This window comes from Palaemon carinicauda, chromosome 23, assembly GCF_036898095.1.
Source record: "Palaemon carinicauda isolate YSFRI2023 chromosome 23, ASM3689809v2, whole genome shotgun sequence".
NCBI lineage: Eukaryota > Metazoa > Arthropoda > Malacostraca > Decapoda > Palaemonidae > Palaemon > Palaemon carinicauda.
The window spans coordinates 91,198,346-91,221,451 of NC_090747.1; the positions used below are offsets into that span (position 1 = coordinate 91,198,346).

General features: G+C 37.8%; 1 protein-coding gene across 3 annotated transcripts in view; it reads right to left on the reverse strand.

Moving 5' to 3' along the window:
- The window catches only part of LOC137617233 (afadin- and alpha-actinin-binding protein B-like), a 402,814-nt gene that overhangs the window by 39,648 nt on the left and 340,060 nt on the right, over positions 1 to 23,106 (reverse strand). For 2 of the 3 annotated variants that reach the window (XM_068347177.1, XM_068347178.1), the window contains exon 2: positions 8,725 to 8,886. In XM_068347177.1, the coding sequence (XP_068203278.1) occupies positions 8,725 to 8,886 (162 nt within the window). Of the gene's footprint in view, positions 1 to 8,724; positions 8,887 to 14,539; positions 14,699 to 23,106 lie in introns of those variants that run through there. The other variant, XM_068347179.1, reaches the window with a different exon arrangement.

Genomic DNA, 23,106 nt, shown 5'->3' on the forward strand with positions numbered 1-23,106 from the left:
GAATACTGTACTACATAATACTTCACATCAATCTGAAAAAGGAACTTTTTTTTGAAGATTACATCTTAATACCTAGATGCAAAGACAGAGTTCAACTATATAGAAAAAGTGATACAAATTTGCTTTAAGTAAATTTCACTTTCATAGTATAAACACTATACAGTAAAATAAACAAAATTTAAAAAGAAAACTTTTTAAAAAATAAACAAAATTTAAAAAGAAAACAACTTTTTAAAAAATAAACAAAAATTAAAAAGAAAACCACTTTTTAAAAAATAAACAAAATTTAAAAAGAAAACAACTTTTTAAAAATAATGCTCAGTCCAGTCATAGTGCGAGTGCCTACCAAAATGCCAATATAATAAGCAACTAGATAGTCTGTTAATCTATAAACTTTGGATCAGGGAACCCATTCAGCACCGAATTAAAATTGGAGGACAACCCCAGAGTTGTACTGTAGAGAATAAGTCAAATGAAATTGGAAACCAAGATGGTAGAAAAGAATCAGGAACGGAGATAAAGTATAAGACTGGAAGTGGGGGGAAAGACCCTTTAGTAATGCCTACAGTATACCACATTAGATGCTCTAGAGACTGGAGGCACGGATTAAAGAATTATGATGTACAATATTGTACTATAATTTGACCTGACCTTTACCTCAAAGCACCATTTTCCAAGGTTATATGAATGAAACCACTACAGTGTGCAAAGAAATAATTCTCACTTAGGGCCTATTTTGTATGATGACACTATCACTTCCATGCAAGTCTTTAAAATTAGAATATTTAAAGCAGCAGTATTGAAAGAGCTACATAATTTCTCTGCTAAAAGTCATGTTTGCCTCACAGTACTGTGATTACTACTGACAAGCTTTTATTGTGCAACAGAATATTCAATGAAAATATATATAAATTCTTAAGTACAGTTTATAAAATTGTAAAAAAATTAAATAAAATCATAAAAGAATTGAGTTGGCATTCAAAACCTCAAAAACTTAAATCTTCTTTTAATGAATTTTTATTTTCCTCTCTAAACAAACCCAAAATTCTCTTGAAAAGGAGTATGACTTCAGTGCAAGCTGGAACATCCACTGAATCATTAATATTATAACGAGGTTGTTATAATTACCGAAAGGTGGTGCGGGGAAGCCGCACCCACTAGTTAGCCAAGTAGATAAGCAAGTCAATTTTTACTTTAAGCCTTGGACCGAGAGGGTTGGTTGAAAAGGGGAAGCGTAACTTGAAGGAGAAAAATCTTTCGTCCATTAAGCAGGAGACTGGCATATTGGTGGGAGGCAGTCCCTAAGAATCAAATTCTGGTGGATCAAAAATCCATGGAAATGTTAATTTGTCTGGTCCTGTACAGTAGCAAAGGTCCAACAACCTCCTAAGCATAGGGATGCTAAAGGTGTTAGGTTAGGAACGTATCTGGTCACATTAAGAACCTTTATCTCTTTTGGGATATGGTGTCAGAATGTATAGCCTAGCTCAAGATAAGCAATGGGTTATCATTATTATTATTACTATCCAAGCTACAACCCTAGTTGGAAAAGCAAGATGCTATAAGCCCAGGGGCTCCAACAGGGAAAAATAGCCCAGTGAGGAAAGGAAATAAGGAAATAAATAAAGGAAGAGAACAAATTAACAATAAATCATTCTAAAATAAGAAACAACGTCAAAACAGACATGTCATAAAATAAACTATCAACAACATCAAAAACAAATATGTCATAAATAAACTATAAAAAGACTATGTCCGCCTGGTCAACAAAAAAGCATTTGCTCCAACTTTGAACTTTTGAAGTTCTACTGATTCAACCACCCGATTAGGAAGATCATTCCACAACTTGGTCACAGCTGGAATAAAACTTCTAGAGTACTGCCTAGTATTGAGCCTCATGATGGAGAAGGCCTGGCTATTAGAATTAACTGCCTGCCTAGTATTACGAACAGGATATAATTGTCCAGGGAGATCTGAATGTAAAGGATGGTCAGAGTTGTGAAAAATCTTATGCAACATGCATAATGAACTAATTGAACGACGGTGCCAGAGATTAATATCTAGATCAGGAATAAGAAATTTAATAGACCGTAAGTTTCTGTCCAACAAATTAAGATGAGAATCAGCAGCTGAAGACCAGACAGGAGAACAATACTCAAAACAAGGTAGAATGAAAGAATTAAAACACTTCTTCAGAATAGATTGATCACCGAAAATCTTGAAAGACTTTCTCAATAAGCCTATTTTTTGTGAAATTGAAGAAGACACAGACCTTATATGTTTCTCAAAAGTAAATTTACTGTCGAGAATCACACCTAAAATTTTGAAAGAGTCATACATATTTAAAGAAACATTATCAATACGGAGATCCGGATGTTGAGGAACCACCGTCCTTGACCTACTTACAATCATACTTTGAGTTTTGTTAGGATTCAACTTCATACCCCATAATTTGCACCATGCACTAATTCTAGCTAAATCTCTATTAAGGGATTCACCAACCCTAGATCTACATTCAGGGGATGGAATTGATGCAAAGAGAGTAGCATCATCTGCATATGCAACAAGCTTGTTTTCTAGGCCAAACCACATGTCATGTGTATATAGTATAAAAAGTAATGGGCCAAGAACACTACCCTGTGGAACACCGGATATCACATTCCTATAATCACTATGGTGCCCATCAACAACAACTCTTTGAGATCTATTACTTAAAAAATCAATAATAATGCTAAGAAACGACCCACCCACTCCCAACTGTTTCAGTTTGAAAACAAGGGCCTCATGATAAACACGGTCAAAGGCAGCACTAAAATCAAGGCCAATCATACGAACTTCCCGACCACAATCAAGGGATTTCTGTACAGCATTGCAGATTGTAAGAAGGGCATCACATGCTCCAAGGCCTTTACGAAAACCAAATTGCAAACTAGGGAGTAGATGATCACCTTCAGCAAACCTATTAAGACGTTTTGCCAGAAGACGTTCAAAAACTTTAGATAATATGGGAGTTATGGAAATTGGGCGGTAATCAGTGGGACTTGAGCTACCACAAACACATTTACATAGAGGAGTAACATTACCAATTCTCCAACTAGTGCTAAAAGCTCCTCTTCTTGCTAACTTGCGCAAAATAACAGATAACTTTGGAGCTAAGAAATCTGCTGTCTTTATAAAAAACAAAGGAAAAAAAACATTTGGGTCTACACCTCCATAAGCATCAAGGTCCATCAACAGAGCTTTAATCTCACGAGATCGAAAAGCTAAACTAGTTAGTTTAGCCTCAGGAAAACAGGAATGAGGAAGTTCAAGTTTTTCATTACTCTGTTTACTGTCAAAAACATACAGCCAAAAGGGTTGCCTTTTCCTTTGGACAGTGAGTGACAGAGCCATCTGGTTTAAGTAAAGGAGGAACTGTTGTATCTACACCAAAGAGTGCAGATTTAAGGGTAGACCACCATTTATGTTCCTGAGTTTTACCAGAAAGTGTTTCTTTTATGGTTAAATTGTACTCCTTTTCAGTTGAGGCATAAACTCTCTGAGCAAAAGCTCGAAGCTGAGTATAGTTGTTGGAATACATTCACTCATACTCCCCCTCATTAGAGGAGGGTAGAGGAGATACGTATTCACAGATCCTACCTGAAAAAAAGGTTGTTCAGTTATAAAACTTGCCTGGAGCCTTGTCCAGTACAACAAATAATGACCATAACTGCTGATCCTTCAAGGGAGGAGTAAGAGAAGAGCAAGGAATAGTAGAAGACAGCTATCCTACTTTTTAATTCTCAGACTTTACCAATAATCATTATCTAAAACGAGATGTTTCTTGTCCCATGAGGGAGCTGAGCTGACTACACAGGGCCAAGGATAAGGTATCCATGAAATTGTGGGTTTACTCTCACAGATAGTATGTGAAGGTTGTCTGGTGTTTCCAGGTTCCTACCTTCAGTACCTGCATCACCGAGAGGTTCTTCCTAAAGGCTAGCATGGAAATGAAGGCCAGTATGGAACTAATACTCTTAACTTTCTTAGCGCTTGTCTGAGATGGGCCGCCAACATCCTTGATAGTTGAGGGATATGTTAGCCTCATGGTCTCTCAAAGCCAGAAGGAAACAATGTTCTTGGAAATCTTCGTCTTGACCCTGCTGGTGCTAAGAAAGTCTCTCTAGTGCTCTGGCCTGAAGCACAGAGTTCTCTTTAGATAGCACAGCAATGCCCTTAGAGGACTGATAAGCAACTCCTCTTTAGTAGCTCTGGATACTCATCCCAAGGAAAAGATGTAGAGCCCGAAGATGGTGTCCTGCACCAAGGGGGTTCTGTGTTTTGGCTACAAACTCTGGTACAACACTGAAGGAGACTTCCTTCCTTCATTTGGAATGTCCAGTTAAAAAAAATATACCATGATGTCCAATGACTTGCTTTATTGATGCTAAGGCTAGGAAGAAGACAGTCTTTAGAGTCAGATCTCCGTCCAACGGCCTTCTCAGGGGCTCATATGGGGCACCCATAAAGGGATCGGAGAACAAGGGTCACGAGCCACTTCCCACTCCAGGGGCATAAGGCTATGGGGGGAGGGGTTGTTCAAAGGTCCTCATGAACACAGACAACTCCCATAAGGAGGAAAGGTCAATACCCTTCAGTCAGAAGACTTGCCTCCCCGGCAACCGATAGCCTTTCACTATCTAGACTAAAGGCTTTTCTCTCGGCAAAGAAAGATGAGGAATTCTGCGATGCTTGAAGAATAGTTACAACCAGAGATGTAGCCCTTCTACAACAGCAAACGCACCAGAAGATGGGCTACATTCCCTGGTAGAGAGCTGCAAATGACTGCAGATATACAGGCAACTACTGTTCTGTGCCTTGCAAAAAGCCTTTTGCTAAAAGATGCTGGATAATATTCACAAATGAAGAGAAAGGGACCTCACAGAGTGAAGGTACCTCTGAAGGTGTGACTAACAGAAAAGGCTGGGCCATAATGACAGTTATCTATGGAACTTGACAAAAAACATAATCAAAATAGAATAACATTCAACACAGCCTATGGGAGCTCCCTGGGTTATCCTGAGAATCGATGACAAATCAGGCTAAAAGAAAGAAAGGCGTATGCATCAAGGTCGACCTATTGATGTTAGAATACTGCCTTGAACACTGCCCTTGGGTTTGCAAATCAGAAGGGTGGAAAGGTATACGAATCAAGGTTGTCCAATGGATGTTGGAATGCTACCTTGAACACTGCCCATTGGTCTGGAAGGAGGGAGCAAAACACCAGGCACTTCCTGTTCTGTCATGTGGAAAAATGGTTGATTGCTAGTGACCCCCAAAAGGGTAAGAAGTCTCTCCACCATAGAAAGATGCAGGGCCATACTAAAGCTACAAGCTGCCACAAGCAACAGAATGTGTCTATCACATAACTCTTGCTAGGAATGCAGCTTGCCAACAGCTCTACTGCATTATCCACAGCCCAGATGTGCACTGTCTCATTGCTTGTTGACTTAAGCTATGACCACAGTGTTTTCACACATCAAGACTTAAAAATATCCTATCAAATACTAATGGAATGCTTGTAGGGCAAGGAACACTGCTTTTACTTCAAGCAGGTTGATGTGCAGGTGCTGATCTTTTGTCGACCACTATATCCTCCAGGTGTACACCCCAACCTGGAATGGATGATAGATGGAAGTCAACCAAAGATGCTACAGGCACCACTGAAGTGATAGGTGCTTAAGAAGCCTTTGTTGAAATAATTTCTCAAACTAGGATAGGTGTCCTAGAAGACCTTGCTCCAGCCAAGCAGGAAGTTCTCTCTTGTAAAAGAACTGTTGTGCTACCTCTCCAAGTCTGAAGGGAACTCTTGCTGCTGTCCTCTGTCAGTATGGCCAGATACTTCAACCTCTGCTTGGGAGCAAGATTTAACTTTTCCAAATTGATCAAGACTCCCAGATTGCAACTTCCATCCTGAAGCAAGTACCTCTTAGAGGGAGCCATTATCAGCCAACCATTGAAGTATCTCTACAGATATATCACATGTGAATGCTAAACTGAAATCAGAGTTAACACCAGAGTGAACACTTAAAGAACAGTGGATAGTCCAAAACAGGGGGTCTGGAACTAGTACACAACTCCCTCAAAAGCAAAGACAAGGTATTTTCTGGAGGACTGATGGATGGGAATTTGGAAATACCCACCCCTCAAGGTCCACCAAAAACATAAAGTACCCTCCTTGATGGGAAAAGGAATGTAGAATAATGTCTCTATGCTAAACAGGGTTTGATGAAGAAACATGTTCAACGGCTAGAAGTCAATGACTGTCTCCAGCCCCAGTTGATTTCTCCATAAGGAAGTGTCTTAGTATTGTAGTAATTTGAGACCAATCTGGAAAAACTTTGAGCATATTCTTTTCTATACCTTTCACCTCAGCTGTAAAGGCTGGTGATTGCTTTGATTTCAGAGGGTACGAGTTGCATGCAAGTTAGGGATGGCTGTTGGTCCTTGAAAGGCATCAAGTAGTCATACTGAAGAAGTCTTATTACCCATGACTTGGCTTGATGTTGCTGGGTGCACAAATAAAGAGTAGAGAACCATTAGGCTCTTTTCTAGCAGAAGAGGAAACTAGAAGTCATGATAGGGGCTTTTAGAAAACAGTAGTCTTTTTTTTATCCCCAATCCTAAAGACATGGCCATCCCCAATGGCTTGACTGCAGATAGTCTTCAAAAGGCCGTGACCCCTGAAAGCTACTGCATGATGTATCAAAGAGTCTGGACTACCAGTTCTCCATTACATCATTCTTCAGAATGAGTAATGCGGACTTCAACATTGGAGAGGTTCTGTATCTCCACTGTAACTTCTGGTCCAAGATTGTGAGAGAAACAACATGCAATTGCATCTCTCTTCTTCACGACCCAGTTGGCCCATTGATTGGCTGACTGGTGGGTCCAAAAGGTCATCACCTTCCTTCCAAGCAGCACGAACTTCCTATATGTTGCCATAGTATCAGGATTTAATAATCCTGTGACTGGGTAAAACATATCACCAGCCCTAATCAATAATCAATCCAAGAGGTGGCCTGCAAATTGACCATAGAAACTTCCATGGTAGTAGGTTGGCCCAAGCACCAATCACCCATTGAGATAATATTGCTAGAGAGTTGTTGGGTCCTTTAACTAGCCAGACAGTACTACATTGGATCCCTCTCTCTGGTTACGGCTCATTTCATCTTTGCCGACACATACACAGAATAGTCTGGCCCATTCTTTACACATTCTCCTGTCTCCTCATACACTTGACAACACTGGAATTACCAAACAATTCTTCTTCTTCTCAAGAGGTTAACTACTGCACTGTAATTGTTCAGTGGGTACTTTCATCTTGGTAAAGGTAGTAGAGACTCTTATAGCTATGGTAAGCAGCTCTTCTAGGAGAAGGACACTCCAAAATCAAACCATAGTTCTCTAGTCTTGGGTTGTGCCATAGCCTCTGTACCATGGTCTTCCACTGGGTTAGAGATCTCTTGCTTGAGGGTAACTCGGGGACACAACCCTATCTTGTTTATCTTCCTCTCGTTATTTTGATGTTTTGATCCTCTTGTCATTTTCAAGTTTTTATAATTTAGTATATATATGAAATATTTATTTCACTGTTATTATTGTTCCAAAAATTCTCTTGTAGTTTTTCCTTATTTCCTTTCCTCACTGGGCTACTTTTCCCTGTTGGAGCCCTTGGGCTTATAGCATCCTTCTTTTCCAACTAGGGTTGTAGACTAGCGAGTAATAATGTAATAATATGACTTGAAAGCTTGGAAGGATATGGCAGCTCTAAGTAGGCCCTTAAACCTTGAAGGATCCCAAAGAACCAATCAATGGATGAATAGCCTCCCTCAAACAGGTGCCACAGTTGCCTTTTGCAGGCATTTGCCCTCACGAATGAGTGTGAACACATCCACGAAGGAACTGCGACTTAGGTTCTCTGCCTCCACTGGTACCGGACTAAGGTCAGGAACTGTCTCTGGCTGGGTTGGTAGCCAAGAGCACACCATCTCTCATTCTTAAATACAAGATGAGAGATCCATAGGAACCTCCCAAGACTCCTTGCAATTAGTCTTCCTGGCATTCTGTTACTTCCTCTCTTCAATGAAAATGTAAAATCCAAATCAGAGGAAGAGGAGTGAGCACACTTTTTTTCCTTACCAACTTTCTTCAGTCTCGAAGTTTGGATGACCAATGACAGTGCTCCAATGGGAAAAAAAAAAGCAGGATGCCATCATCTTTACTCCAAACTCCTCTTCCCACTGGAGAGGTGGACACAAACTGCATTCATCATACGATGCAATTGCGAGCAATCATGCCCCTTGCAACCCAAACACAAATACTGGCAGACTGTCCCATTGCTTACTGCCCTTTCAAAGGCACAATCTCAAATCATAATATACCATTGGTAACCACGAATACAAACTGAACCTATCAAAGTATTAACAGTCGGAATTGGAAGGGAGGCAGCAAAAGTATGTACATAGCCTACTGTTTGTGACCGAAGTCAAAAGTGATTAGTCTAGGTAACTACATTGTTAACAATTCAATGACCACTCCAGTAATACTGTACTCTTATTTGAAAGTTGAAATGTTTGCATTAACTTAGGAACAACTAAATTTAATATTGAAAAATAGTCTGCAAAAAAAAAGCACAGCAACCTAACACACAAAGTACAACGTAAAATCTTTGTAATAACAAACCTGTGAAAGGCACACAATAGCATTTTGAAGGTTAATCCTCGTACAGAAATATGGTAATGGGTCGAGTCCTATAGAATTCCTATAGGATGTACAACTAATTCCATCTGACGCAGCATCGGTCAAAGATACCAGGAACGTAAGCTGACTTTTCTTATCACTCATCTGTGGACAAAGATCAAGAATACAGTAGTTAGTAACCATCAAATGATCAAGACAAATATAAGAAAGCAAGGATTAAATATTCTTCTTTATAAAATCACAAATATCAGTATTTTGTATTTTTTCTAGCTACACAAACCTAAGTCCTTTTAAATAGGAGTAAGCTCAGCCCCACTGACCTGTATACAATAGTTAGGAAAAATACAAAATACCAAAAAAATTTGCGATTTGTACCAGTAACGATATAAACCCTCATACAGTACTTTTAAATAGAGGGAGAAATCCCTACCTAACACAGTCCTTGAGAATTAACCCTTAGAGATATACCTACTCTCCTGGCATCTGTTCTTGGATTATAGGTGAAAGCGAGAATCCGATGTTAAGCAACATCGGTTACCCCTCCAGGGGGGAAAACTTGATAAGAAGTTTTTATAGTTTATATAGGAGATATTTATTGTTGTTAATCTTCTTAGAATATTTTATTTTCCTTTTTTCCTTTCCGCACTGAGCTATTTACCCTGTTGGAGCCCCTGGGCTTATAGCATACTGCTTTTCCAACTAGGGTTGTAGCTTAGTAAGTACAGTGATACCTCGGTAGTCGAACGACTCTATACTCGAACAATTCGGAGTTCGACCAAAATTTTCGAGAAATTTTTGCTGCGGTGCTCGACCAAAAATTCGGTACTCGACCAGCCGAACACGTGACGACCGCATGGGCTTTGTGATGATCGCGCCATCTCGGCCACTCTCGCTTGTTCGGGAAGCATCAGTTCTCTCGAGAGCGTCACTCAGACAACGCGCGATCAGCATTCGTTGTGATTTAGTGATTTTCAGTGCTTTTAATTGCTTTTTTAGCTTTCATAATGAGTCCCAAGAAAGTAATGAGTGTTAAGGGGAAGGAGAAGAGGAAAACAGTGCGAACAACGATCGAGTTGAAGAAGGAAATTATAGCGAAATATGAGAATGGTGTACGAGTGTCCGATTTAGCGGTAGAATACGGAATGGCGAAGTCGACCATTTCTACGTTTTTAAAGCATAAAGAAATGATTAAGAAGGCGAATGTTGCAACGGGAGTTACGGCGGTAACTAAGCAAAGGCCACAAGTGATTGAGGAGATGGAAAAGTTGCTTTTAATATTTATTAAAGAAAAACAGTTGGCCGGGGAAAGTGTTAGTGAAGCGTTCATTTGTGAAAAAGCGTTGCATATCTATGAAGAATTAGTGAAGAAAAGTCCGAGTACCAGTGAAAGTGATTCATTTACATTTAAAGCGAGCAGGGGTTGGTTTGAAAAGTTTCGTAATAGAACAGGTATTCGTAATAGAACAGGTATTCATCATTTTCGAAGAATACTGCAGAGGAGGAAGAAACAATTAACAATAGACCAGTTTTTCACAAAAGAAAAGAAAGCTGCTACATCAAAGCCTGTTTCTCCTCCAAAGAAGAGAAGAAACCCCTGAAATAGATCTGCCCACCCTTTCATTGGAGAGAGAAACAACTCCTGAAGGAGAACTACCCCGCCACATCATGGAAGGGGACTCTCCTTCCAAGCAGTAACCTCCCCCTTCCATCCTCTCCACATCCATCCCTGTATGCCATCGAACCGCTGCTCAAAGGTATGTTCACTACAGTACAGAAAATGGTTTAAAATTGTTTTATTTTAGTACAGTAAATGGTTTAAAATTGTTTTATAGGATTTTCTGACCAATTTCATACACATTTAGATAATTATTGTTGTTTAGGTACACGTTTTATTAATATTTTGGGCCTGTTCGAGTGCTTGGGAACGGAATAGAATATATACCATTATTTCTTATGGGGAAAAAAAATTCGGTACTCGAACAAATCGGAGGTCGAACACGGATCTCGAACGGATTATGGTCGAGTACCGAGGTATCACTGTAATAATAATAATAATAATAAAGGGGCCATCCTTCTGGGCTAACTAGATGTAGCTCCGCAAAGTCTCCCTTGAAACGGAAGAATCCTTGGGTCTTTGAAAGGTGTCATCCTTCTAGGCTAAATCAAAGTATTCAGTTTTGTCCGGTCTAACCTTGTCACTTTTTCTGGGGGGAAGATCGTGTTTCATGTACCATACACCAATATTTCTTTCAAGTCTCACCTGGTAAGCTCCTTCTTGCTTGGGTGAAAAACCATTTATTTGTGATTTGAGGAGGAAAAAAGAGGGTAAAGAAAGCGCATGCATTTGCTATTTACATACTTTAATATTTTGTCCAGAACTAGATGCAACTTGGCAGAGAACCTAAATCCCTTATTGGGCAACTACAACTAGCCCCACACGTCCAGACTTATGAGTAACCTTCCGAAGGTAAGAGCCAAGAGGGTCAATTATCTTTTCCATACTCATGCCTTCAGCCCCTGTCTTACCGAAACTTTTTTCTTGAAGGCCATTGTGGTCCTACCCCCTCACATCTTGTGAGCCTTAACAACAGTAGTGGTCTCGTTGGTCCTACTCTCTTATGCCCACCTGATTGTTTCCCAGTCCAGATGAAATGTTGTTCCTACATACCTGTGGCCCAAATTAGGTACCCAAGTCAGGCCCTTTGGGTCAGAAGATTAGACCTAAACGCTGCCAAGCAGACCTCCACTGGGGGCGGTTACTATTGTTTGCTTATGCAGAGAAAGATCACCAAATCCTTTATCACACAGAGAGGCTGCGATTGAGGCGGCATCCTTACTCTGACACATATGACTACCCATTTGCTTGGTAGACTGCAGTGGAGGATTTTCTGAGGAATCCCGACATCTCTCTCGTAGTTCTCTTTGAAAAGTCTTCCTTTCCGATAAGAGGCTCGGTATCCACCACCCGTGAGAAGACAGGGACAACAGTGAGTTGTGATTTCCTTTCACGTGGACTGGCGCAAGAGGTTTGGCCTTAGGGGTAACTATCAAGGCTCTTCCATAAGGCAGAGCTCTATGTAGGGCCACCTTAGTGCCTCTAGGGTTAGTCAGAGGTCTGGTGCAGCATTCATCCCATCCCAGAGGTGCTTAAACGGGGCCACGACGAATGTTGCTAGGTCCGGACCTAACGAGCTACATACTGAGAGTTTGTGGTTTAATCTGGTTGTAAACAGGTCTACGGTTTGGGTCACTAGTGTCTTCACCACTTGAAGAAAAGAAAAAGGGACCACTCTGACCCAACAATTTGGCTCTCAAGTTCAGTTTGTTTGATGACGTTCCATTTCCCAGGAATGAACCTTCTGTCTGGCCTACCACATACCTTAACTTTCAGGACACACAAGGACTGGGATGCCATCCCTAGTTTGTTGATTGTGATGTCGATCAGCATTGCAACAGAGTGACCTCGAGAGTGTGCTGTGAAGGCCTTTAAAGTTTGAAGCGCCGCTATCAAATCCAGCTCGAAGTGCAGCTATTGCTTCTCCAGTGACTATACTCAGTGCTGCATGTTGGTATTGCAATGCGCGCATTGTCCCTGCTTACGAGTGACCAACAACAGGAGCACAGGAGTACCTCCGGCCCTTTATTCTTTCATGAAAGAGCCAGGGTTTACTAATAGGACCACCCTTCTCCGAGGGTAGGTTCTAGTACCGCACGGTTTCTCCCAATGGGCACAACGGGGTGCTCAAATGCCTCTGCTATGTTAAGGGCTATCCTTCTTTCTCAGTGACGACTGGTATCTAGCCTCCCAGCTACAGACAGGTAATTTATTTCAAAATTTAGTGTAACTTAATCAACAGTATCTCGATAGTTAATTACATCTAAAACAGTCTCCGTTCAGAATATAGCTATTGTTGCTCATCTGAAATTAAAAAGTTTCACTGAAATCATGACCAACATGATTAAGTGCAGCTCATCCACGTAACGCTTGCCAGAATAGAGGATCAATGAAAATTTTTTTTTATTTGTGAATGAAGTGAGCCATGAGGAAGCAAAGACAATTAGAGTGCCGTAATATAAATCATAGGTAATTATGATACTTTAATAGTAATCCAAGCAGCTGGTGGATGCAGCATATCTAAACACCACTTGTCAGAACAGAGGAGTAATGAGATAATGTTTACTTATTAGCAAGCAAGCCACAGCATAGCAAAAACCTTTCGAGAGACGTGATGCGAATTATAAGTAATTACGATACTTTAATTTCATGGCTCCTAAATGAACCGTATATTTTTCCTAACTGGTCATCTTGTGTTTATCAAGAATTTCTGACCTATACTATTGTTGCAAATCACTCGTTTTATGGTGTTTCACCACCCAAACCCAAGTTTCCCACTGGTATCCCGCATAACTATAATTATACAGGGGGTAAAAAAACTTATGAATGGGTTATTTAACCAAATATTCATGGTTAGAAATTGATAAAACACATGATAAAGATTAGGAAAAATATAACTCATGTATTTGGCTAAAAATCATATAAATACAAGGTAAATAATGAATTGTTTTCATAATAATATTTTTATTGTGAAGAATACAATGTCTCCATTCTGAATAAAAGAAAATTGGGAGGATGTCGTACAATCTCGGCGATATGGAAATTAGCGATATAGCTTGGGATTAAAATAACATTCAGATAAGCGAGAAAATATTAAGTGTATGTAGGCCTGTGTGCATGTAAATTGTTTAATAAAGGAGAACCTAAGAAGGGTGTTTTATTCTACTCTTGAGAATCCAAAACCTAAAAAAAGCAGGTTATTATCATTAAATGGGAGAAGATTCACCAGCCTGAGGAATCAAACTCCACTCTTACAGAGCTGGCTCAATTAAATTTGGGATTAAAAAAAAAAGTATCTATGGAGCCTTTGTATAACGACGTACAGCTCCTCCCGTGTGCATAGAACACCACCTAACCTGAACTTCCCCACCTAACCTATAAGCAGTGTCCTTACCTACTTACCTAACCCTGCAACCCCTTAGACTTCCATATCTATGCAATAGGTTTGTGAATAAGACAGTAATGGGGCATGGCCGTCATCATACACACACCACAAATTATGAGATAAAAGAGCAGGGGGGCCATCAATCGTGAAGTTCACGGAGCCTTTGTAAATCAGCAGCCAGTTCGCATACATTGATTAAAAATGGACCTAAACTTTCCCCCCTAACCTAACCTACATACCTAACAGGAGGCTAATGGCCCCCCCTGTGAACCCCCCTTATGCTGCTGTATTCTACATTAGCCATAATAATACATACAGGTGGCCGCTTTCCTACATACACCCCCTAGGTTTTTTCCCCACCAGAATAGTAGGGAGTTATAATAACCACAAAAGTGGGGACCTATTCTTCTTGTTCTTCATGGGTCTTTTATTCCTGAAACTTCTAAATTCCATTAATAATGATGGTCAGTTTCGGTAAAAACTATTCATTTGCGACTGGAACGAGTTTCATCTTCGTGGAGCGCAATTTTTCTATAGAAAAAAGTATTTTTTTTCCTAGGTTACATTGCCCTGTAATAAAGTAAAATCATACCAAATTCCACTAATAATGATGGTCAGTTTCAATTGAAAATTATTTTGAAGGAAACATTCATTTAGTGTCCTAAATCAAACCCTGGTCCTGCCTCTTAAACCTATCCAATGGTCACAATTACATAAAAGATGTAATCGATCATAAATTTACCAATTACCTTTCTTGACGCAGAACAAACTCAGTGAAAATTGTATATTATACTTACGTTCTATTTTCATATTCTTCTAAAAAATTCACAAAGATATTGCGAAACGCAATAAAAAGGATTTCTGCAAGAGCCGCACAACACAGATATTTTTGTTTACGTTTTATCGCATCAACAGTGTTACCACAATTGCACTTTCCTTACAAAGCGCACTATTACCAAAACAATTTTTTTTTTCGTACCTGAACAGTGTTGCCAGATGGGTTAGTGTAAAAATCCCTAAAAGTGATAAAAATCCCCATTTCCAGAAATATATTGTCTTCTAATACAGAAATTACTCGCTATACTTCATGTAATTATAAATAAACTAATTGCAACAATATAAAGGTTTACTCATCGCTGTTTCTTCTTCATAGATATATGTACAGAATATCGTCACCAGTCATCCAAAATCTAAGGATAAATTCCAAAATGTAGGGATAAGTCCCCAAATCTAGGGATAAATACCCATATCTGGCAACCCTGTACCTGAATTAGGTGGTGAGTTTCATACACGTTACCAGGTGAATAACTATAGGGTAAAACTTTCTAAATATTCAAGACAGCTTATTAACATTTTCGATATTCCATGAATTAGAATAAACATGGCTTTAATGTCAAGGTAAAGGCGGGAAACGAACGCCCTCACTAAAAATATTAAAGAGGGATAACTCATTATAGAAAAGTAGATTTCATTAATTTTCATTCAGTGTTTAATTCCGAGGTAAGGGGCAAATGACCGTAATTAACGTGTAAATAGTTGTTGGACCCGAGCCTTTTTTTACAAACTGTCTAAACTCTATTAGAAATTATAAAAAGGGATTCATAATTAACAGGTCAATAAGAAAGGCTCAAAATAAATATGAAATGCCAACATTATATATCCCTTGAATACCTCTTCTTTATTATTTTAGATCTCTGGCACAGTGCCAGCATGGCTCTTGTCTCTACAGACAACCCATGAATTAAAGGCTTTTGTGACGTTCACTTGCATATAAATAAATCTTTAAAAGCAGTATTACTTGAGCCAAACGATCCCAAATTATTTGCATTACTCGTTTTATTCTGGAAATTTCACGACGCCAATTAACACCAAGAACATGACATTAATTGAACTAACTAAAATGTATACAACATGGTGATATTAAACTGTGTACGTCCTTATAACGAAATCAATTGCGTGTGTAATATTCATAATTAAAGAGTGACAAGGTTTCAGAAGAAAATAAATTTAGTGGATTAATGAATTTTGCCCTGAGACCCAGCAATGGGGCTCGTGGGTTCCTTTAAGAAGTGGGAACGGCGATATAATTGAAGGCTAGAAAGTGGGTACATCTATAGGTTAAAATAACGTTCCAAATGCCTTTAAATTATAAAGGAAAATTAAGTTCAAAAGAGTGACAAACTGAATGGGAGAGTACGGTTATGACAGTAATTGGAAATAAAGGTGGAACAATGAATGCCAACATAGATAAAGAGCTAATTGGTTTATTCGAGTCCCAATGGGCTGAGGTTAGAAGAGAGGTGATTTGCAGCATAACAACAAGGAAAGCGGCAGCCATGTGATATCTACGAGTGGCAGCAAGGAAATTTAGAAAAGATGAGTGTTTGAGGAAGACAACGTTGCAATACCTGAAGGGATTCTTGAGCTAAATCTCCTTTATTGAACACAAAATGGAATGTTGATTACCAATAAAATAAGCGTTAAATTTAATTATAATAATTTTTATCATAGTGAATGGTAAGAGAGTTGAACGGATGGTGATATGAATAAAAAAAATAGTAGAAATTTCTGAACTAGTGAAAACATGGAATAAGTATGTAGCGGTGGTTATAATGGAGAACTAATGATTTGTAACAAGAGTACAGTTGTACAATTCATTGGTCGAAATACTGTTGAAGGAAGGCGAGAGGAAGCCTGAAAGAAAAAAATGGATCTATAACAAAAGAATAGAATGGAAGACCCGAGAGAGAGAGAGGGAGAGAGAGAGAGAGAGAGAGAGAGAGAGAGAGAGAGAGAGAGAGAGAGAGAGAGAGAGAGAGTTGTGGCGTATTTGAGATACTGATAATTATTATTCGTCCCTCACTATATAATAAAGAGCACGCTCAGCTGAGAGAGAATAGTCATACCTTGGTGAAAGGGGTATCACGAGAGATACACTTGGAAACCACGATCTCCCACAAATCGCTATACTGCCGAGTTGTACTTGAAAAGAGAGGTACTTGAATGTTGTAAACACATATATACATATAAATATAAAGTTTATGTTTATAATGAATAGACAATGTCTTTGTGGCGTCCAAATATCGAAGTCACCATCTCTTCAGACAAATTAAGCTTCACATAGTAAAAAAAGCAATAAAATGTGAAATAATTTCGTGGAAAATATGTGTCTAGCATATTGGAATAAGCTTCAATGTAGGTGTGGCAGAGATTCAGAGAAATTAATGGTTTATTTAGCAAACCTCCAAGTTATGAGCTAATGTATATTGCCTCAGTGGTTCACGATACACCCAAATTTTAAGTATTATTGGAATCAATATCTAAATTTTCGATGCCCAATTTCGATCCATCAAAAGAAGAGAAGAAGAAATTCCACTGAATTTTCATCATGTAAAATATATCAATTGGGGAAAAATTACTCGAGACAAGCATTAATTTGCCTTATCTAACTATAGTTCAATGGCCCCTGGGAAAGATAATATAAATTTTGATATGATAAGAAATCTAGCCCCTTTGGCTAAGGCCTATCGGTTAAGAGTTCTATCATCACCTTTGGACCATAGGCCTACATATATTTCACTAGATTTCGAAACATGCAATGGTAATACCAATAGCCAAGCCAGGGAAAGATCCCCATAATTAAAGCAACTATAGACCAATTTCATACCAGATGAGTTTGCAAATTATTGAGTGAAAATGGTAAATCATAGAGTGAATTGGTGCTTACGCCGTGATAAAATTTTATCAGTTTCTCATTTTGACTCTTAAACTGAACGATCTACCTTGGAATATCTTTCTCACTTGGAAAATTATATACGTAGAGATTTTGAACGAAAGCAAATCATAGTATCCATTTTTTTTATATATTCAGAAGGCATACGATAATATTTGGACGCATCCATTAACAAAACCCGTACATCTTAATGGTTTTCGAGGACACCTTCCTATTTTCATCAGAAATTTTATTGGTGGAAGAACATTTCAAACTCGTATAAACAATATTTATCGAGAATCTTTCACCCTTAACTGTGGTGTAGGCCTACCCAAGGGCAGTGTCTTTCACCCCTAACTGTGGTGTAGGCCTACCCAAGGGCAGTGTCTTTCACCCCTAACTGTGGTGTAGGCCTACCCAAGGGCAGTGTCTTTCACCCCTAACTGGTGTAGGCCTACCCCAAGGGTAGTGTCTTAAGTGGGATTCTTTTTGCATAGGAAATTAATGAATAATTTGCTCATATGTCACAAGGAGTTAAAAATATCCTCAAAGTAGACGACTTTGCTATACACGATTCTTAATAAAATCGTCCTTTGGAAAAAATTCTTGGTAACGGCACAAGAAAAAAAAATTGGATTGCGTCAGTTGGGTTCAAACTTTCTTCAAAACAAAAACTCGAGCAATAACGTTTGATAAAAATAGCAGATGGAAACAAAAACATGATATAAATCTATTAATGGGCAACACTCAAATCCAATTCCAAGATCAAGGTAAAATTTTGGGGACTGATCTTCGATATTGCCTCAATTGGAAAGCATAAATATTCTTAATGGAATCCAAGTGTAATAATTCTGTAAACCTAATGATGAAATTATCTCAATTATCAGGATTTCAAGCTACTTTGGAGTTTTTAGATCCCATACACAATAGAAGGCTGAGGCTGTGGTGGAGCTTTTACATTGTCCTTAAATTCCTCAATTCTATGTAAAATTGATGACCAGTACTTGTCCTTGCATGGCGATTATCGTAACAATACGGAGTGCTTTGAAGATCCATTCCACTAATTTCCCTCTTATCTTGCTTGAGGGTACAATCGGGCACACTATTCTCTCTCTCTCTCTCTCTCTCTCTCTCTCTCTCTCTCTCTCTCTCTCTCTCTCTCTCTCTCTCTCTCTCTCTCTCTTTGTTTCTTTAAAGTTTTCATGTTATATTCATAAAAGATCTATTCTAATTTTATTGTCCTTAAAATATTTCAATTGTTCATTATTTCTTAGTTTATATATTTCTTTTACTCACTGGGCTATTTTTCCCTGTTGGAGACCGTGGGCTTCTAGCATCCTGCTTTTCCATCTAGGGTTGCACATTAGCGAATAATAATAATAATAATAATAATAATAATAATAATAATAATAATAATAATAATAATCACGAAGCTCCATTTCCAAAATAGGGCTAATAGGCTGTTACGATCTTCAAACATCACTATGACCCTTGATCCTGAGAGAGAGAGAGAGAGAGAGAGAGAGAGAGAGAGAGAGAGAGAGAGAGAGAGAGAGAGAGAGATTCATGTTGGAGGTTGTTTAGAATCAGGCAGGAAACTTACATGATGAAATATCTATTAAAAGCTAATTAACGTAGGCATATGAGTTTACATCACAGTTTTACAATATTTATTGAGAGTTTGACGGAAGTTGTGGCGAATTTAAGTCATAAAATTGACTGGGAGAATTGGTAACGTCTCTGCCTGGTGTTTGCTAGACGGGGGTTCGAGTTCCGCTCAAACTCGTTAGTACCTTTAGTGTCTGTAACCTTACCATCCTTGTGAGCTAAGGTTGGGGGGTTTGGGGGAGCCTATAGGTCTATCTGCCGAGTCATCAGCAGCCATTTGCCTGGCCCTCTCTGGTCCTAGCTTGGGTGGAGAGGGGGCTTGGGCGCTGATCATATGTAATATGGTCAGTCTCTAGGGCATTGTCCTGTTTGCTAGAGCAATGTCACTGTCCCTTGCCTCTGCCATTCATGAGAAGCCTTTAAAACCTTTAAAGACTGTTTGTTACAGGACAGTAGTGATCACGCGAACAATTATCTGATCGATTCAAGCCAGCGTCAGAAGAAGCCACTTTCAGCCGATGCCTTGAAACCGATAGTTAGGATCCAGACTCTTACCTATGAGGTGTATATAATTGGGAGCTCGTGTCTCGTTATTATTATTACTAGCCAAGCTACAACCCTAGTTGGAAAAGCGGAATGCTATAAGCCCAGAGGCTCCAACGGGGAAAATAGCCCAGTGAGGAAAGGAAAAAGGGAAAATTGAATATTTTACGAAAAGTTACAACATTAAAATAAATATCTACCATATAAACCATAAAAACTTTAACAAAACAAGAAGAGAAATAAGATAGAATTGAGTGCTCGAGTGTACCCTCAAACAAGAGAACTCTAACCCAAGACAGTGGGAGACCATGGTACAGAGGCTATGGCACTACCCAAGACTAGAGAACAATGGTTTGATTTTGGAGTGTCCTTCTCCTAGAAAAGCTACCTACCATAGCTAAAGAGTCTCTTTTACCCTCAGCAAAAGGAAAGTGGCCACTGAACAATTAATGCAGTAACCCCTTGAGTAAAGAAGAATTGTTTGGTAATCTCAGTGTTGCCAGGTGTATGAGGACAGAGGAGAATATGTAACGAATAGACCAGACTATTCAGTGTGGATGTGTGTAGGTAAAGGGAAAATGAACCGTAACCAGAGAGAAGGATCCAATGTAGTACCATCTGGCTAGTCAAAAGACCCCCATAACTCTCTAGCGGTAGTATCTTAACGGGTGGCTGAGATACTATTGTATATATCTAACATAACCCAAAGTATATATGCCTTATCCTACCATCTAGGTTATTATTTATAGCTTCCTAGAGACTATATTTTCATTAAGTTGCCGTTTATCAGAACATAAACTGTTACTTGACAAATAAAATCTAAGCAGATAATAAATAGAAAAAAGTGTTAATACTTCAGCAAGTTTTTCCTGTAAATAAAAGAGTACGTTCATGGTGCTCAACTCTCAATCATCGTAAGTCCTAACTCAAACATCAAACACTATAAAAACTAACTACACCAATAACAAATAGTGCATATCAAAATTAGTGACGCATTACAAATAAAACAAAACAGAACATTAAAATGACTCATGATACACACACATTATATATATATATATATATATATATATATATATATATATATATATATATATATATAATACACACACACACACACACATATATATATATATATATATATACATATATTATGTGAAAAATTTAAAGATTTTGGAATTGGATTATTGTTACTTAATTATTAAATTTGCTTGAATAATTTTCTATTAGAAGAAATGTCATATCAATGAAGAATACTAAGGAAAATAGAATTTAAATAGAATTCACAACAGTTGGTAACTTCCTTTTCAGTCAACGAAAAAGAAAATTGCACTCTTTATTTTAAATAAGACTTTAAAATTATCATGATATGAATTTTTTTTCAATTACAAATAAATAAAATGTAATAAGTTACTTTGAGGCACCAGATTAAACAGGAAATTAATTTCTACCCAACAATTCCCTTAAGTAGTAAATCAATCAAAGCTGTTTTTTTTTTTTTTTTTTTTTTTAACCTAGACAATTTTTTAACAAATTTCAGGGGACTAGTAATTAGGGCGGGACATATTTCATGATTTTATCATATGCTATGTTTAAACAGAATTCTTTAAAAAGAAATAGTTAAAAAATAAGAGATGGAGGAAAAAACTTCACCATGAAACAGGTGTTCATGATTAAAATACAGGTTGAATTTTATTTCTATGTATATTTTTTCACTCTTGAATAGCCGTTTTTCATTCTATCTACACATTTAAACTAAAATGACAGTGCAGTTTCTGCTTTGGGGCCAGGTGTCCATCATTAAATTACACAGAAAATGTTACATCTATACATTATCTTTCCCGCTTTAATAGTCTTTTTTATTCTATTTAAAGCATTTAAACTAAAATGCCTGTAATTTATCATGCAGGAAGGAATCATATATTATTAAAAGGAAATATTAAATTAAAAAGAATAAGATAAAAACAACGAAAAGAAGGGAAATGAAGTGAAGGGATAATACTGTAGATTAAAATTCAATGTAAAGGGTGTTAATTTTGGCATATGGAACATAGGGATTTTTGCACACAGAGAGAGAGAGAGAGAGAGAGAGAGAGAGAGAGAGAGAGAGAGAGAGAGAGAGAGAGAGAGAGATTATTTTATTTAATAAATTTATTACGCCCAAGAACTTCAAACAAAGTTACATATTGGCAATTACATACAGTACATCTGAAATCAACATAAAAAGAAAAATTACAGCATTGAATCATCAGAGTATCAGTTACAAAAATAACATATATGAGATCGTATTCCATTATCACAACAATTGCAACAGACAGTTTAGCAGTCACCAGAGAGAGAGAGAGAGAGAGAGAGAGAGAGAGAGAGAGAGAGAGAGAGAGAGAGAGAGAGAGAGAGAGAGATTGTTATATGATTGCCAAGACAAGACTGTGCAAATTACTCTAGTGTATGTATGGCATATGTAGACTTCATATTCAGTAAGAAATCCTTAGGACGTAATGTCACAGATTTTATTGCGTAAAAATTCATAAACCTTAGTTATGTTTTAGTAATATTTTGTTATCTTATTTCTTTTTCACTTCTGGTAGGATAAATATTCATAGTATCATTGATAAGCAACTAATAATAGTGTATTTACAGTATTATACCATATACAAAACCTTAAAACACGGCATTCATTTTCGTCAGCTGACCGACTATAGTCAATTTTTTTTAGTGAGGCAGATTTGCATCGACTCGCAGGGGTGTCCTTTTAGCTCGGAAAAGTTTCCTGATCGCTGATTGGTTGGAAATGATAATTCTAACCAATCAGATAGCAAGACAATTTTACGAGCTAAAAGGGCACCGCTGCGAGTCGGTGCAAATCTGCCTCACTAAAAAAAAAAATGACTATAGAGCTGACATTATCGTATTAAAAAAAAATTATGCTTTTTAAGATGATAAGTATGCTTCATTAAAAGCGTTTTTGTGCTTTCGTTTTCAATTTCAGGTGCATTTCAACCATCAACTATCAGTGACTTTTTTTTTTTCTCTCCCCAGTGTTCTTTCATTATTCAAGCAATTTCTGTTCCAACATATTTATCATTGTCATCTCCTTTTTTTTTTTTTGCTTTCTCCCTCTCTTTTTGTTTGCTGATATGTATGTTATCATCATTGTTAAGCGTTAATTCTATTGTGAGTTTGTTATCCAGACCTTAGAACTCTGTGGTCAACCTGCTAATTGATGTTTATAATATATCACTGATATTATTGCATATCTCATCTTTTTTTTTTCTTTACCGATGTCAAAAGTGTAAGATCACTGTACCCTTATTGTAACTCTGTATATGGCCTTTGCTGAAATAAAGATTATTATTATTATTATTATTATTATTATTATTATTATTATTATCATTTTTACTCTAGTATCTGCGAGTGTTGTTAGGTACGAACAAGTGTTTAGTTGTTACTTATAAAATTAGTTGTTACTTATAAAATTAGTTGTTACTTATACATACCGCG